Source organism: Zootoca vivipara, chromosome Z1 (assembly GCF_965207765.1).
Source record: "Zootoca vivipara chromosome Z1, rZooViv2.hap1.1, whole genome shotgun sequence".
NCBI classification, from domain to species: domain Eukaryota; kingdom Metazoa; phylum Chordata; class Lepidosauria; order Squamata; family Lacertidae; genus Zootoca; species Zootoca vivipara.
Window position 1 is genome coordinate 63,123,508 of NC_142583.1, and position 16,359 is coordinate 63,139,866.

Below are 16,359 nucleotides of genomic sequence, written 5' to 3' on the forward strand. Positions count from 1 at the left end.
ACAGGAATGACTTCAGAGGTCTGGCTAAATGAAAATGTTGACCAGTTTGTGGTGGCTATGAAAAGGGAAAATTCCATGCTTGTAATCATTAGGAAAGGAATTGAAAATAAAACTGCCAGTATCATAATGCTTTTATATAAATCTATGACACAACTGCACTGGGAATATTGTGTTTAGTTCTGGTCACGGCACCTAACAGCATGTGGGGCTTTTTCTTTTAGGTAAAAGGTGGTGGTGGAAGGAGAGGTGTCTAAAATTATGCATAGTGGGGGGGAAAGTGGCTAGACAAATGTTTTCCTCCCTTTCTCATAACTGCAAATACAGTGGGTGATTTTAGGGTAGACAAACGAAAGTATTTTTTCGCACAGCTGTGGAACTCACTGCCACAAGACATTGAAATGGCCAACAACTTGGACCACTTTAAAAGTGATTTGGACAAAGTCTTGACGGATATGGCTTTCCATGACGAATGTCCATTATAACTGTGTTTTGCCCCCAGTATTGGAGGTCGCAAGCCTCTGAATACCAATTGCTTGGGAAGCACAAGAGGAGAGTGTGCTCCTGCTTTCCCCACGGGCTTCCGATAGGCATCTGGATGCTGGAGCAGATAGACCTTTGGCCTGATCCAGATGGACTCTCCTTATGTCCGTACGTGTCACAGGAGCATGCCATTAAGAAACCACACAGTTCAAAGATGGAGTTAGCTCTTTATTAGCAAAAACACAGACTCGACTGAATGTCAGACCTAATGAGCAGAGCAGCTCATTCCCGAGGGTCTTACTGCATGAAAATCAGTTGCCTTTGCCTCCCCACAGTCCTCTCCTCTCCAGGGCTTATTGCAAGCAATCAGAGACCGTGCCTGCGTGCAGACAACCTCTTCTCTGCCCATTTCATGACTCTTCTGGGAGACCAGGGTGGAGCTTCTCGTTTCAGGAGGCGGAGACACCAGTGTGAGGCATCTTTGCTTCTTGGCCTCCCTCCTTTCCCTCTTCTGCCTCCGATTCTGGACTTCTCTCTTCTGCAGACTCTCCCAGCTGACTAAGCCCTAGTACCTCTTCAGCTTCCAACACCACCTCCTCTCAGTATTCTCCCTCTGACCATTCATCGTTGTCCCATCACCAATGTTGTTGTTGTTGTTGTTTAGTCGTTTAGTCGTGTCCGACTCTTCGTGACCCCATGGACCATAGCACGCCAGGCACTCCTGTCTTGCACTGCCTCCCGCAGTTTGGTCAAACTCATGTTCGTAGCTTCGAGAACACTGTCCAACCATCTTGTCCTCTGTCGTCCCCTTCTCCTAGTGCCCTCAATCTTTCCCAACATCAGGGTCTTTTCCAAGGATTCTTCTCTTCTCATGAGGTGGCCAAAGTATTGGAGCCTCAGCTTCACGATCTGTCCTTCCAGGGAGCCCCATCACCAATCCCCAGGCTCAAAGCCCCTTCCCGCAGCCAGAGAACCCAGAGAAAGGCTTCTAAGAATGATCTTGGAAAGCTCACAGGGGAGAAAGCAGTCCTGAAGGTACCAGGGTGGGTTTCAAGCTGTTTAGGACTTTAGAGGTTAAAATCCAGAACTGCATCCTTGGAAGGGACAAGGCGTCAATGCAGCTGGTGGTATGTGCAGAGTCAAACTCTTAGGGCAAGGTCCAGCAGGGATTTCTCCTGTGCAAGCTCCATTCAAATGAACGGGGTTTCAAAAACAAGCCACCACTAAGCCACCACTTCTTTATTAGAAGAAACAGGATGTGCTCAGGTCTGCCAGGTCTAAAGTGCACAGCAACTCCTCTTCAATAGATCTGCCCCTATGAGGCAGCTGCAGAGTCTGAAGGTCCCTGCCTTTCCACAGCTGCCTAAGACAACTCCTCTCCTGGGTTTTCCCCAAGCAAACTGAGACTATGCTGGCATTGCCTGGCTTCTCTCCTCCCTCTTCATGCCTCTCCTGGTCCTGGCAGACCAGGCAGGAGGGGAGCTTGTCACAGCAGGAGGGGGAGACCCCTGTGCTTCCTTCACCAGCCTGACTCATCTCTGTTTCTTCAGCTTCAGCTTCTGGTCTTCTCTCTGCCACAGACTCTCCCTGCTCACTAAGCCCTGTTACCTCTTCAGCTTCCCACACTTCCTCCTCCCAGTCTTCTCCCTCTTGACCACTCATTGTTGCCCCACCACAAATCCCCTGGCTTTGAGCCTTCTTCCATTGGTGGCTCCCCAGCTGGTTCCTCCCACCACTCGTTCGACTCCTCCAACCAGTCCAGGACAATATGTGATGCTCCTTGTATATATTGCACCAAGCTAAAGGGATCTGTATTGAGTCTGCCTTGTCCTCCATAGAGAAGAGCATTTAAGAGCCGAACTACATGTTATACTAGCTTTCCCTCCAAGATAAGAGGGCCAAATTAGGTGCATTTGTTTTAACCATGTGATCAACCTACATGGCAGTAGAGAAGCCTACTGCCGTTTGTTTCCTTGTCAATATCCTTCTGCACAAAGTAGTTTAATTATGCAAAGTTTTTAATATGACCCATTTCCTCCCCCCCCTTGCATAATTCTCACCATATCATCCATAGGATTTGCATTCCCAAGTACCAAGATAGCAGCAAAAGGCACAATTAGTGCATTTTATGTAATAACTTTGTCATTTTTAATTAGAACAAAATATAATGAGAGAGCGGGGGGAAGGTAGGGCAGGCCTCTGAGGAATGCTCCTATTAGAGTTAGTTTGCTTGGACAGCACTCTGTTTTGATCAGAGGCAGCAATTAGAAGAATTTTACGGAACAATTTGAGGACTCCTACATTAAAGTGAAGGCAGAGGTGACCATAGCTGCCAAGTTTTCCCTTTTCTCGCGAGGAAGCCTATTCAGCATAAGGGAAAATCCCTTAAAAAAAGGGATAACTTGGCAGCTATGGAGGTGACTAGCATGCCAGATATTTAAAGCACATTTAAAGCCCCCCCCCCCAAAAAACCTGGGAACTGTAGTGATTGAAATAGTTGTGACAACCTACACAGAAGTTTGCATGTTACTTCCCAGTATACAAATTGTTGTTGTTGTTGTTTAGTCGTGTCCGACTCTTCGTGACCCCATGGACCATAGCACGCCAGGCACTCCTATCTTCCACTGCCTCCCGCAGTTTGGTCACCTGCATGTGTGAAATGGGCCATCATCCACACAGCTCAGTCAACATCAATTCCATATGGGTTCAAACACAAGGCTCGGGTGGGGGGGGGCACCGCACCCATTCAGACATTCTCAGACACACATGGCTTGCTTTCTCAGCACTATGTGGCTTCCTTTTTAAACCCTGGCAGCAACCGAACGTGTGAACGGCCGACCCCAGCGAAAAGCACTTGGGAGCCAGCTGATCGAAAAGCCCAGCCCTTTCCGGGTGGCTGCTCGCCCTGTTTCTCTGTGCTGGTGGTGCGTTCACACGTGCAAGTCCCCGCTGGCTGAGAGGCGGGTTGCAGGGAGAGGCTGACCTTCTGCACGTGTGAACTCTGCTGGACAGCTCCTTTCCCCTCCTCCTCCTCCTTTTTAGCTATGCGCCGCTGCGCGCTATCTGGGGATTCAAGCAGCCTGGGGATGCGCGGCCGCGGTGGTGGGACTCCTATCCCCACCAAGCGCCAGGCAAGCTGGCTCCCCTCCTCCCCTCCCTCCTTCCCGGCCTCGAGCGAAGGGCAAGCGGCGGGGCTGGCACGAGGAGGCGGCTCCTGCCTGCGCTCTCCTCCCCTTCCCTCCCCTGCGCGCCGAAGAGAGAGAGGCAGGCAGGCAGGCAGCAGCCCTTGCCACCTCCGCCTCTTGAAAGCAGCCGCGGCTGGAGCTAGGAGGCGGCGGCGGTGCCCGCAGAACGCGCTGCCCGTTCCTCGCATCCTCCGCGCCCGCCCGCCTGCCTCTGTGACTCTGGGCCCCGCGGCTCCGGGCAAGAGGCCGGCTGCGTCCCTGGAAAGGCAGTGGCCGGAGCCAGAGCTGACCGGGCAGGTGAGTGCCGCCGAAGCGGGCGAAGGTTGCCGGGCGAGCCTGGCTCTTGGAGACGAGGGGATGGAGGCTTAGAGGGCGAAATCGGGGTCCAGACGCGCGTTGACGCTTCACGTGTGCGCCCGCTGGTTGAGTGTGCAGACGCATCCCGGAGGAAGCTGCCTTCACTCGAGACAGTGTTGTCTACACTGGCCGGCAGGGGCTCTCCAGAATTTCAGGCTGACACACACACACACATTTGTATTGTGCATTAATTAACCCAGGATAACGAGCACTGCAAACGTGCATTTTAAAAACAGCAACTCTACCTTACCTGAAGCGCGGATTGATTGAATCTGGTGTGTGTGTGTGTGTGTGTGTGTGTGTGTGTGTGTGTGTGTGTGTTGGGGACCCAGCTCTTAACCATTTGTTAACCTAGTTGAGAGCAATACCACAATTATTATTTACTTTATTTGCACCCACATTGTATAGCTCCAGCAGACAGGGTGGGGGGAAAGATGTGAGCTTGCTCTCCATCTATGTGCAATAAAAGAGGGGAGGGGGGAACTTCACAACTATGCAATGTTGGGCATGCAGTTGTCTGCTGGGGGAGAGATTTGTGCTGGAAACTAGGAATAGCGGGCTTCTCTGGAGTGCGACATGTTAAAGCTCAAAATGCATGCAGATTTTTCTGGGGGAGTCCAGCGTCCTTGCATTTCCACCGTGATCATTGCTGGAGCTAGGATTTTCCTAATGTAAAAGACATTTAGTACCATGTCACATGCCTGGGAGACTTCATTCCAGCTTTATCTCATCCTGCTATTTATTGTTCCTGTTATGACCATTGATTTATTAATTGCCTTCTGAACCACCATCTCAAGCTGATAATGAAAAAAACACTTATAAGTTTATTGTGTGTTAGGGTTTCACGTACAAAGTGGGGCGTTCTTTCCCAAGCATCTTTCTTTTTCCTTTGGGGGGGGAGTGGGGGAGATAACGGGGTGGTGCTTCACCCAAGGTTCAGTGCTGAAAATGTATGTATGTTTGGCTTCCTCCTTTTCTGTTGGTATGTAATGGGGGAAATCAAGTTTATATAACATGCCTATATGCATATATTAAATAACCACTGATGGGAGAGATTATAGTAATTGTATCACCTCCATGAAGGGCAGTAGTGTGGAGCTGTTTGCTTTGAGCTAAAAGCACATGCATCCTTGTTCCTTCTGCAGGATAGGGAAGAGGAGGAGATGAAGATCTGATGTGACTTGATCGCACACTGGTCCCTGTGTTGGTTAATTAAATAGCATAGCAACAAACGAGAGAAATAGAAGAGTTTTCAGAGCAGCAAGCTCCTGTTCTCTCTGCTGTTGTTGTTGTTTAGTCATTTAGTCGTGTCCGACTCTTCATATTTAGTGTCACTGTTAGAGGTGAAGGGGGGAGGCAAAGTTGAACCTTCTTGAAAAGCTGAAGTGGCTCTGCTTTTTTGGAGTTCTTTAGTAAGTCAATGTGTTATAGAGTGTCACACTTGGACCAGGTAGGCACAGGTTTGAATCCCCATTCAACCACTCAACCCCACCCCAATTGGCCATATGGAATGTTCAGGAAAGAGATTCTCCACGTTGGGAGAAAGATTTCTGCATCTTTTCTGCAGGGGTTTGGACTAGATGACCCTTACGGTTCCTTCCAACTCTACATAATTCTATGATTCAGCAGTAGTTCTTTGCACAGTGAAGGACAGTGCAAGACGAAGGAATTGGCTCCCACAAGAGGTTGTGACGACCACCAAGTCGGTTGGCTGTGAAAAGATGATGAGAGAAATTCATGGTGGATTGGACTATGAAAGATTACTAGTCTTAGAATCAGAGAGTTGAGAGGGACCCTGAGGATCTTCTAGACCAACCTCCTTTAATGCAGGAGGATCAAACCTGCAACTTTGGCTTTATCAGCACAACACTCTAACTGAGCTATGCTGGCTCTCCCATGGTAGCTAAGGTCTACCTCCACTGTCAGAGGGGGTACCGTATGTCTCACAATACCAGCTGCTGGGAATCACAACTGGGGAGGGTGCTGCTGTGCTTGGTTTCTGCTTGTGGGCTACCCACAGGCATCCGGTTGGCTCCAGTGAGAACAAGATGCTGGACTAAATTTTCTGGGCTGTTTTGGACCAGTCAACCTAACTTCATCACAGCACTCTATTGAGGATGAAATGAGAAGTCTTGTGTCTGTCAGCTTGAACCTTTTGGGAATGTATGTTATAAATGTATGTTTTAACTTAGCTCACATTTGGCGTTTTGCAAGAATAGTGCAAAAATGGTTGCAAAAGGTAGGAAGCCAGCCATATTTTGCTGGTATAGGGGCACCACCTTTTGGGGGGGCTCTAGTCAGACTTGACATAATCTTCCTTTGCTCCTATGGTCCACAGCTATACGCAGAGCCAGTTGCCAAGCTCATCTTTTAAGTTCCAAATGGCTTCTGGGCACCTGAATTTTTGCACAACTGTTTTTTTTCCTCTCTCTTTAATTACTTTTTATTAAGGATTTTTGTGTGTGTTACAAAACAGGAAAAGCTACATCTATCGTCTCCGCTTTCAATCCACAGTCTTTTTCACAGTTCATTTACATTTAGTGAGAGACACTTTGGTCATAAACACACACAGTGTTCCCATTACTGCTGACAACATTGGTTAAAATCCTACTACTGGAACATCACAATTCAGGTGTCACAAAGGAGCCTGACATTGTCTCACTGACACGCCCTGTAGGGGGGAGGGAGACCTGCTCTTAAGCAAGTCCCTCCCCCCCCCATCAGCCGAGACACAGGACCAATCGGCTGAAAGCCATGTGGTCCAAACAATGCTATTTCCCACTAACTGTTTCTTTCTCTAGCCCAGACGTGTAGCCCGGAATAGATGCAAGTCTATAAATAATGACATGCATATTTTAGAACCTGGGTAACTTGTGCTACCGCACGAGGCTAATTCTGCAGCTGGGCTTGTGCCGGTGCTATGCCAAGGCTTTTGGTGGTGCACTGGAAAAAGCAAGCTATGCTCCTCCAGCAGCAAAACAGCATGAGAGTCTGCAGAGGAACAACAACAGCCCACGGAGTCCTTTGCAACTTCATTGCCACCCATCAATCACAGTGACATCCCCGCTAGCCATTCACGGAAGTCACAAATCAACGTACAGTACGTTGATGGCACTGAGATAATGTTACAGAGCTCTCTCTTTCTCATGCACACATACAGAGAGAGTGTTCATAAGGAAGAAGAACACTGCTCTCTCTTACAGGCCTCCATAGCTCAGGCCTCGACACAGTTGCAAGCATAAGCTACAGGCTATCCATGAGCAGTTTGAGTCCCAGTGTGGTTCTCCCATGAGCATTCATCAAACTGCACACAACATACATTTGCATCCCTTGTGTGTCTGGGAACAAGCAGTTTTGAATGGAGAGAGATAAGGAATAATAATAATAATAATAATAATAATAATAATAATAATAATAATAATAATATATTATTTATACCCCACCCATCTGGTCGGGTTCCCCCAGCCACTCTGGGCGGCTTCCAACAAAATATTAAAATACAGAAATCCATCAAACATTAAAAGCTTCCCTAAACAGGGCTGCCTTGAGATGCCTTCTAAAGGTCTGGTAATTGTTGTTCTCTTTGACCTCTGGTGGGAGGGCATTCCACAGGGTGGGTGCCACTACTGAGAAGGCCCTCTGCCTGGTTCCCTGTATCTTGGCTTCTCTTAGCGAGGGAACCACCAGAAGGCCTTCAGTGCTGGACCTCAGTGTCCAGGCAGAACGATGGGGGTGGAGACGCTCCTTCAGGTATACTGGGCCGAGCCCGTTTAGGGCTTTAAAGGTCAGCACCAACACTTTGAATTGAGCTCGGAAACGTACTGGGAGCCAATGTAAGTCTTTCAGGACCGGTGTTATGTGGTCTCGGCGGCCGCTCCCAGTCACCAGTCTAGCTGCCGCATTCTGGGTTAGTTGTAGTTTCCGGGTCACCTTCAAAGGTAGAGCGCATTGCAGTAGTCCAAGCGAGAGATAACTAGAGCATGCACCACTCTGGCGAGACAGTCCGCGGGCAGGTAGGGTCTCAGCCTGCGTACCAGATGGAGCTGATAAACAGCAGCCCTGGACACAGAAGCGCGATGTCACAGTAATAATGCCCAGGAGGCAACACCAGCACCAGGCTGGCAGTTCTGTGGAAGAGTGGGTTTCAGTCTTCCTGGGAGATGTTGGGAGAAACCACACAGGGTCTTCGTTTTGGGTGTCCAAAGGGCCACCATAATTTCAGAGGGGAGCTGGAGAAGCAGTGAGATTGGGAGTCTCCTGTGTTGTGACACAATCTCCCCATGCTGGAGCAGACAGGAGGAAGAAAGAGGGAGAGGCAAGAAGGATTAGGGGAAAGGGCCCTAGCTCTGTGGTGGAGCACCTGCCCCGTATGTGCAAGATCCCAGGTTCAATCTCTGGCATCTCCAGGTTTGAGATGGGAGAGACAGCTGCCTGAAACCCTGGCGATCAGGCTTCTGCCAGCCAGTGTCGGCAATACTGAGCTAGATGGGCCAGTGGTCTGGCTCTGTGTAAGGCACCTTCCTGAGTTTCTGTGATAGGAAACTTTGTAGACACCAGGAATGTGACGCAGCCTCTGACTACCTGCCAGCCTTCCATGAAATCCAGGACTCGCTATGCTATATATGAGAGCAACGAAATACCTTGAGCTTACCATGCAAGAAGCTCCCCAGTCTGATCCTTGACTACAGATGCCCATGGAAAGGGCCTCATGCAACAACTGTCTAAGTTATGATGGGGAACCTACAGTTCCCTAGGATTCTTTAGAGAAAGTTATAGTGTGGATAGTACAGCTCTCGTCTATTTTTCAGCCATGTGTAGGTTTGGTAGCTCAGTAGAAATTGGAGTTCTTGGTAAAGTCCAGAAGTAAACGAAAAATTGCAAGAACTCGGGCCAGAAAGGATAATTTCAAAAAATATTCACAAAGTTTTATTCAGGATAACTTCCAGTAAATATCAACATCAGGACAAGGCCCTGTTTCAATGATTCTTCATCAGCGAGGTTTCTTAGGTCTAAGTGTACCAAGTATGTTTGCTTTGCTAACTCAAATTGTTTGTAGCACTTAAATGATCTTGCAATTTTTCGTTTACTTCTAGGTTTGGTAGCTCAACATTTCATGTTTGCAAGCTGAAATGATGTTCCAGTTCTGCCATTGACACATGTGTTTGTGTGTGTGTGTATGAGAGAGAGAGAGAGAGAGAGAGAGAGAGAGAGAGAGAGAGAGAGAGAGAGAGAGAGAGAGAGAGAGAGAGATTTGGACTTTAACATCAAAATACAACTGCTACTTTTTTCAAAAAGGGACCCAGGTGGCGCTGTGGGTTAAACCACAGAGTCTAGGGCTTGCTGATCAGAAGGTCGGCGGTTCGAATCCCTGTGACGGGGTGAACTCCCGTTGCTCAGTCCCAGCTCCTGCCCACCTAGCAGTTCGAAAGCACATCAAAGTGCAAGTAGATAAATAGGGACTGCTCCGGCGGGAAGGTAAACGGGGTTTCCGTGTGCTGCTCTGGTTCGCCAGAAGCAGCTTTGTCATGCTGGCCACATGACCTGGAAGCTGTCTGCGGACAAACGCTGGCTCCCTCGGCCTATAGAGCGAGATGAGTGCCGCAACCCCAGAGTCGGACACGACTGGACCTGATGGTCAGGGGCCCCTTTACCTTTTTACTTTTTTCAAAACCACACCAGTAGCTTTCTTGCAGAAGAAAGTTGACTTATCTTTTCTTTTTTTTCTTTTTTTCCGCCTTCCACATTTCCAATGTTGCTGTTCGGTTTTATTTCCTTCTAGCAGCCTGACACCAGAATTTCAGCTTCAATGTGTGAAATTCTCTGGAATGCTCAACAAGAGCAGCAGCAGGTTGCATGAGACATAGGTTTGAAATGCACAGCGGCACATAAGCCGACATACAGCTAGATGGATTATTTTTTAAAAAGGAAGAAGAAAAGGATTAAAGTTTTCTTTCTGTGTAGTGAGAAAACCTGCCAGTCTTAGCATTCGCCTTTCAGGTAAACAATGCTCTGGTTGTCTTATCCCATTATCACAGTGAGGGTTTTGAACTGGTTTCTCCTTCCCCCCCCCAACCTCTTTTGTCCAGGTCACCTGCCCAAATGGGAAATGGGTCAGTGAAACACAAGTACCTGAAGAGGCCAGACAGCCACGTGGGAAACTGCCCTCTGGGTTGCTCAGGGAGCAGCAAGTTCTCGAAAGACCCGGGACTGAACATCAGTACCATCACAGGTGCGGCAGATATTCTGAGGAGCAAGATCTGGGAGCTCGAGAGGGAGCTGAAGAGGCAGGAGGATGAGCTCCATGAGAGGAACTACCACATCATCGAGCTGCAGGAGCAGCTGGCTAAGCAAACCCGGACCATTGCCGACCTCACCGAAGAGCTGAAGTGCAAATGCATCCAGCTCAACAAGCTGCAGGATGTTGTGGACACCCAGGGGGCAAACCCCTTCCTCTTCTCCCCTCTTAAAGAAACACCCAGGGCCAACCATGCAGCCCCGTCCAGCAACAGGAGGAGAGGCGCCAAGGAAGGAGTGTCCGCAGAGCCCACGACCCGGACGTACGACTTGACCGAGCAGCCTCGGTTCTCCTTCGAAAAGGCGAGAGTCAGAAAGGCCTCGAGGTGAGAGGGCACATTGTGTTGTGCTTGGGCGATGGGTGTGTACACCAAAGTGTGTGTGGCTAGGGGCATCCTTCACAGGGTGGATTTGATTTAAATCATGATTTAAATCACTAGCCAGTAAGACTTGATTTAAATCTTTTTTTTCTTTTCTTTTTTTAACAGAAAGACTCATTCTTGCTGGTATAATCTTAATATTTACAACCAGGTGAAGGTTTCATTTTTGGACGAATAAATTTTCAGAGTAGTTTTTACAGTTATATCAAAAATTACTGATTTGGTTATACGTAACGTACTATTAGAAATACATTGATAGATATTGGATGAATAAATTTTCAGAGTACAGTGGTACCTCTACTTACGAATTTAATGCGTTCCAAACACTCATTTGTAAGTCGAAAAAAATTGTAAGTCGAATCCCATAGGAATGCATTGGGAGAAAAAATTCGTAAGTAGAAGCAACCCTATCTAAAAATTCATAAGTAGAAAAAATCCTATCTGAACCGCATCCAAGATAGCGGACGGAGCTCCATTCGTAAGTAGAAACATTCGTAAGTAGAGTTACTCGTAAGTAGAGGTACCACTGTAGTTTTTACAGTTATATCAAAAATTACTGATTTGGTTATATGTACTATTAGAAATACATTGACAGATATTTATGGAATTATTGTGAGGTTTAATAAGTTAACTGTTTCTATTTGGACAACTTTTCTGCTGTACTTTGTTGGAAGGAGTAAAACAATCATTTCCTTAATAACAATTTAAACAATTTATTTAACTAAAACAATAACATTATAGCATATGTTATATGTTATATAGCATATGTTATATGTTATGTTTGTTAACTGATGTGGTTAAACAATTATTATTATTATTATTTTAAAAAACACCTTAGACTGAGTTTTAGCACACATGAAAAGCTTAAATCCTTATTTCCTATAATGTAACTTAAATAGAAAACTATCTTTGGAAAGATTTTTCCTCCATAAGCATTTTATTTTAAAAATCTGGTTTAAATTCTAAAAAATCTGATTTAAATCAAAAAAATCCTATTTAAATAATAAAAAATCTGTTTTTTATTTTTTTTTAAATAAAAAATAAAAAGGATAGTTGTCTGCTGCCGTGATAGCTGTAAGTGTGTGGGACAGCTGTAATGCTGCGTCTATAGATGCACGCTTGTGGTTGTTTATATAATTTGGGCAAGGAGCCGGTGGACTACCACAAGGGGGGGGGGAGTTGAATGCCTCTTACAGCCAGATATGCCCTTGTCCTCTGATTCCCCTCCCTGTCTGCCATTGAGCAGCTGAACGGGGCAAAGGCTCTGAGGTTGTGCAGAGCAATGCCTTTGCAGCTGCCTCCTCCTCCTCTCTAAGAACATTTGCTGCAAGAAGAGCAACACATCTGGGACAGGAAGAGATTGCACCACAATGTGCCCTGGACTTTCATAGCTGGCATGGGCTTTCATAGCGGCCTTGGGATCACACTGCCTCACTGTACTCTGTTGTTTAGTTAAGAGGTATACCTTGAGCGTAAGAGAATGCCTTTTTTGTTCATGCTGCCACAGCAAAGCTATCATTCTTCGGAGCACAGATGCCGAGCGAAAAGGAGCGTCTGTTTCTGAGGAACTTGCCTCTAGTTGGACAAGAGGAAAAGGCTGGGGTGGGGTGAGAAAGAGCTTGTGTGCAAGGCTTGTGAGCCAGTGCATGTGAGATTACACCATACCTTAAAAGTAGACTTCAGCACTCATAAACAGGAGTCCAAAATGGGGAGGTGGTGGTTGGTGCTCCCCCTCCCCTAATAAGGTCCATTTGGCGTTTGCAAATGGGGGTGGTGGATTCCGTTTAAATGTGTGTGTCTTAAACTGTGTGTTTGTTTATTGCCCATCCAATTTATTTCTGGAATAAATTTATGGCTGTGCACAATAGACAGGTTTTTCTGGATCGTGCCTGTTACTGCACAGGAAAAAACACACGAAATATTAACCCAGTCTTTCAAATACCCATTCATCTCTTGCCCTTGTAAGAATTGCTTTCAGACACTGAAGCAGAGAAGCTTTTGTAAACTGGGAGAGCTTATTCTTTTCTTCTCAAGTCCTCAGTACACCACAGATGGTTGGCAGAGGTCTATTTGAGCAGATAGGCTAGTAAGAATTCATATGCACTAAAAACTTTTGATGTTTTATCATTCTGTTCCAGACCATACTATCAGTTAAGGTGTTCATTTTCTTCTTTGTCTTCTTTCCCACTCACTATGCTCTTCTGGAACTGTTCTTTAAGGCTGCCTCATTCACTCCAGAAGCAGTTCCTACCGTGTTTCTCCAAAGATAAGACACCGTCTTATATTTATTTTTCCAAAAAAAAACCCCAACCCACTATGGCTTATTTTCAGGGGATGTCTTATTTTTTTATTAAGTATGATACAGTTTAACCTACATGGTTAAACTGCCTATCACTATGGCTTATTTTTTGGGGGGTATGGCTTATATTCCTTGAATGCTTAGAAATCCTGCTATGGCTTATTTTATGGCTACATCTTATTTTCGGAGAAACAGGGTAGGTCTCAGCATAATGACAGCACTAACAGACTTTGTGAGACTATGTCTCAGCCAAATAAGGCAGCGTCCAGAACTTCTTCCCTATACAGTGGAACCTCGGTTTATGAACACCTCAGTTTACGAATTTTCGGTTTACGAATGCCGTGGACCCATCTGGAACGGATTAATTCACTTTCCATTAGTTTCAATGGGAAAGTTCGCTTCAGTTTATGAACGCTTCAGTTTATGAACAGACTTCCGGAACCAATTACACCCATGCTTCGGGTTAAGTACGCTTCCGGTTGAGTACTCCGCGGACCCGTCTGGAACGGATTAATCCACTTTCCATTACTTTCAATGGGAAAGTTCGCTTCAGTTTATGAACGCTTCAGTTTATGAACAGACTTCCGGAACCAATTGTGTTCATAAACCGAGGTACCACTGTATGTTGACTCTAAACAGAATTGTGACTGCATTTTAAGAGCCTATTTTAAACAGAGCATTGACTCTGTGATAATTTGAGAACGGGCCTTTTCGGTGGTGGCTCCCTGGTTGTGCAATGCTTTCCCCAGGAAGACTCACATGGGACCATCTTTATCTATTTTTAGGAACAAGAAAATTGTTTTCCTTTTTAACTGGGCTTTTCACATTTAATTTGAGCAGTTTTGAGTACAGTACCTGTCACCTCTTTTTAGTGGGGTAGGTTTTGTAAGCCCTGCCATTTATTTGTACGGATGTGGGGTTTTTGGGTTTTTATTGGTTGGTTCATTGTACTCAGTGACTAAATAATAATAATAATAATAATCACTTTTTTGAAGAGGGAACCTGGTGGCACACTTGTTAGATATATCTTTTTGGTAAGACAAAAGCAGTTTCCGCTTAAAACAGGCTATGCACTACAAGAATTAGGAACTAGGAACTAACAATTGAATTTTTAGTTCTCAACCATTGCCTCCATTTAGGCTGTTGGGCATTGGGATTTTAAGAGACTCAGTCCCAGTTCTTTGGCCACAAGTATTCAGCACCATTGTAGGGAAACTGGAGCACCTCTGGTCTTCTGGGTCCCAAACAGATCCTATGTCCACTTGTTATGGAAAGAGGCTATGGCTCCTGTGGGTTATAACTGAATTTGCAGTGCAATTAGCTCTGGAGACTACATAATGAAATTCTGCTGCAGTTTGGATTCCACTGGAAAGAAACTCAAATCTGCATGGTAAAGCAAGGAAGATTCTACACTAGCAGCTGGTTTTTGTTTTCCCCTTTGCGGCCTTCCCCCGGGAGCTGCAGATACAGCAATAAGGTGGATAGCTGCTCACCACCTGAAGTTAACAGCATTAAATTGCCACTGGCCACATGAGAGAGCCTGAGCCAAGCAGGTATTTTTTCCAGTTTCCTAGCCTTTGCACCCTCTGGCGTTTCCTTTGAATTAAGATTAAAAGGGGAATTATAGATTTCAGCTTTCAAACATTTCAGAAATCTTGCTACTCATATCAAACCAAAACAGTTGTACAGCTCTAGTGTGTGCAGCCAAGTCAGAGAGTTTAAATGCATGGGCTAAATGTATAACAAAAGCCTAAGCGATAGGGCTGTTAATGTGGTAAATAATAATTATAGAGCTGGAGTCAAAAAAGAAAACTAATCTTGATTTTTCCAGAAACTAAGTGGAAATCGGCACAGAGGGATTTGAAATACTTCCCAAGCAGGCTTGAAGAAATACTGAGTAAAAATAAAAAGGTTTAACTTTTTTATTTAACCAGAGATGCGAGAGAGGAAAGGGCACAATTGCCCACAATTGGGTGGGAATGTATTTGAGTAAAAATAAAATAAAATAGATATGCTTAAGTTGGGGATAACTCAGTCAATAGAGCATAAGACTCAGGGTAATGTGTTTGAGCCCCATGTTGGGCAAAAGATTCCTGCATTGCAGGGGGTTGGACTAGAAGATGATCCTCGTGGTCCCTTCCAACTCTACAATTCTATTGATTCTATTAATTAGATGGATTATTAGGCTCTTGTACTTTTATTTGGAACCCAAAATATAAAAGAAAACAAGTTTCTTTGCCCTGGATTTCAGGACATGATGGTTGAACAGCTCTTAATTCTAAGAGTTCTGGGTCCATTTCCCAAAGCCAGATTCTGAGACAAAAGGGAGGTAAGCAACTTCCTTGAGACTCGAACACTCCTATTTCAGACAGCAGACAAGCAGGAAGGGTATGTTTACTTCACCCTAAGAAGAAAGCTCAGAACATCTCAGTCCCTCTGACATTAGAGACCTACCATTTATTACCGTCTGGACAAAAGGCAACACACCAAACTGGGGGGTGCAATTCAGTCAATAGCATGCAAGACTGCAAGGGACAGGATAGTTAATAAGGTGTGAGTGATATTATGCTCCTGAGGTGGCCAGCTGCATTCTTCCTGTCAAAATGGCTAACATTTGCATGGAGAAAATATGGAGGTTGGTCGAGAGACAACATTCAGAATACTTCCTGCAAATGCTTGGTCAGACGACAAGGTGCAGCAGACCTATTGCTCTGCGCATTGGCTTGTGGACTTGCCAGTGTTGAGCTGGAGACTATTTTTAAAAAAGAAGCCAGAATGTCAAGTTTGCCAGACTAGTCATTAGAGCCAACAGGAATCTGGTTCATCACTTGGTGTTTTGCTCTGATAGATGCCAATAAAAAAAGGTCATTCTGGCCCTTCATCTCTATGGGACATGGCTTATAGTGACAGAAATGCCAATAGATTCATGTGGCAATCAGTTCAGTTTAAAGCTGGAAGTGCCGTTGCATGCAGATAGGCACAAGTTCAATCCCGTGTTGGCTGAAAATACCCCCAGTCTGAAACTCTGGAGAGCTATTGCCAACCAGTTTAGAAAACACTGGGTTGGAGGGACCGATATCCTCAATTTGTATAAGGCAGCTTCCTATGTAGCCTGCCCATTTCCTTCCTTGTAAATACGAAGGGTGGATGTACAGTATAGGCATGCAATCTAGTCAGATGATCTTTCAGCCATCGCTACAAGCATGCAAAATTCCCCAGGCAATTCCGACTTTTTCCACTCGCTTTGGTATTGATTGACCTGAAAGCACAGCAAGCTGCGACCTCTCCGAGATGCTCACTCGCATCCTCCTCCACACAGTCCAGTTTAGTCTTGCATAATAAGCTCCCTTCACAGTTCACTCTT

The 16,359-nt window shown here is 45.8% G+C and overlaps 1 protein-coding gene across 1 annotated transcript in view; it reads left to right on the forward strand.

Annotated features, from left to right (window-relative positions):
- The first annotated feature begins 3,649 nt into the window (after positions 1-3,649).
- Positions 3,650-16,359, forward strand: part of PRKG2 (protein kinase cGMP-dependent 2) — a 71,767-nt gene continuing 59,057 nt past the window's right edge. Inside the window, exons 1-2 of the mRNA XM_035112345.3 lie at positions 3,650-3,962; positions 10,109-10,642. Of these exons, the coding sequence (XP_034968236.3) occupies positions 10,122-10,642 (521 nt within the window). The 5' untranslated portion in view covers positions 3,650-3,962; positions 10,109-10,121. The remainder of the gene's footprint in view (positions 3,963-10,108; positions 10,643-16,359) is intronic.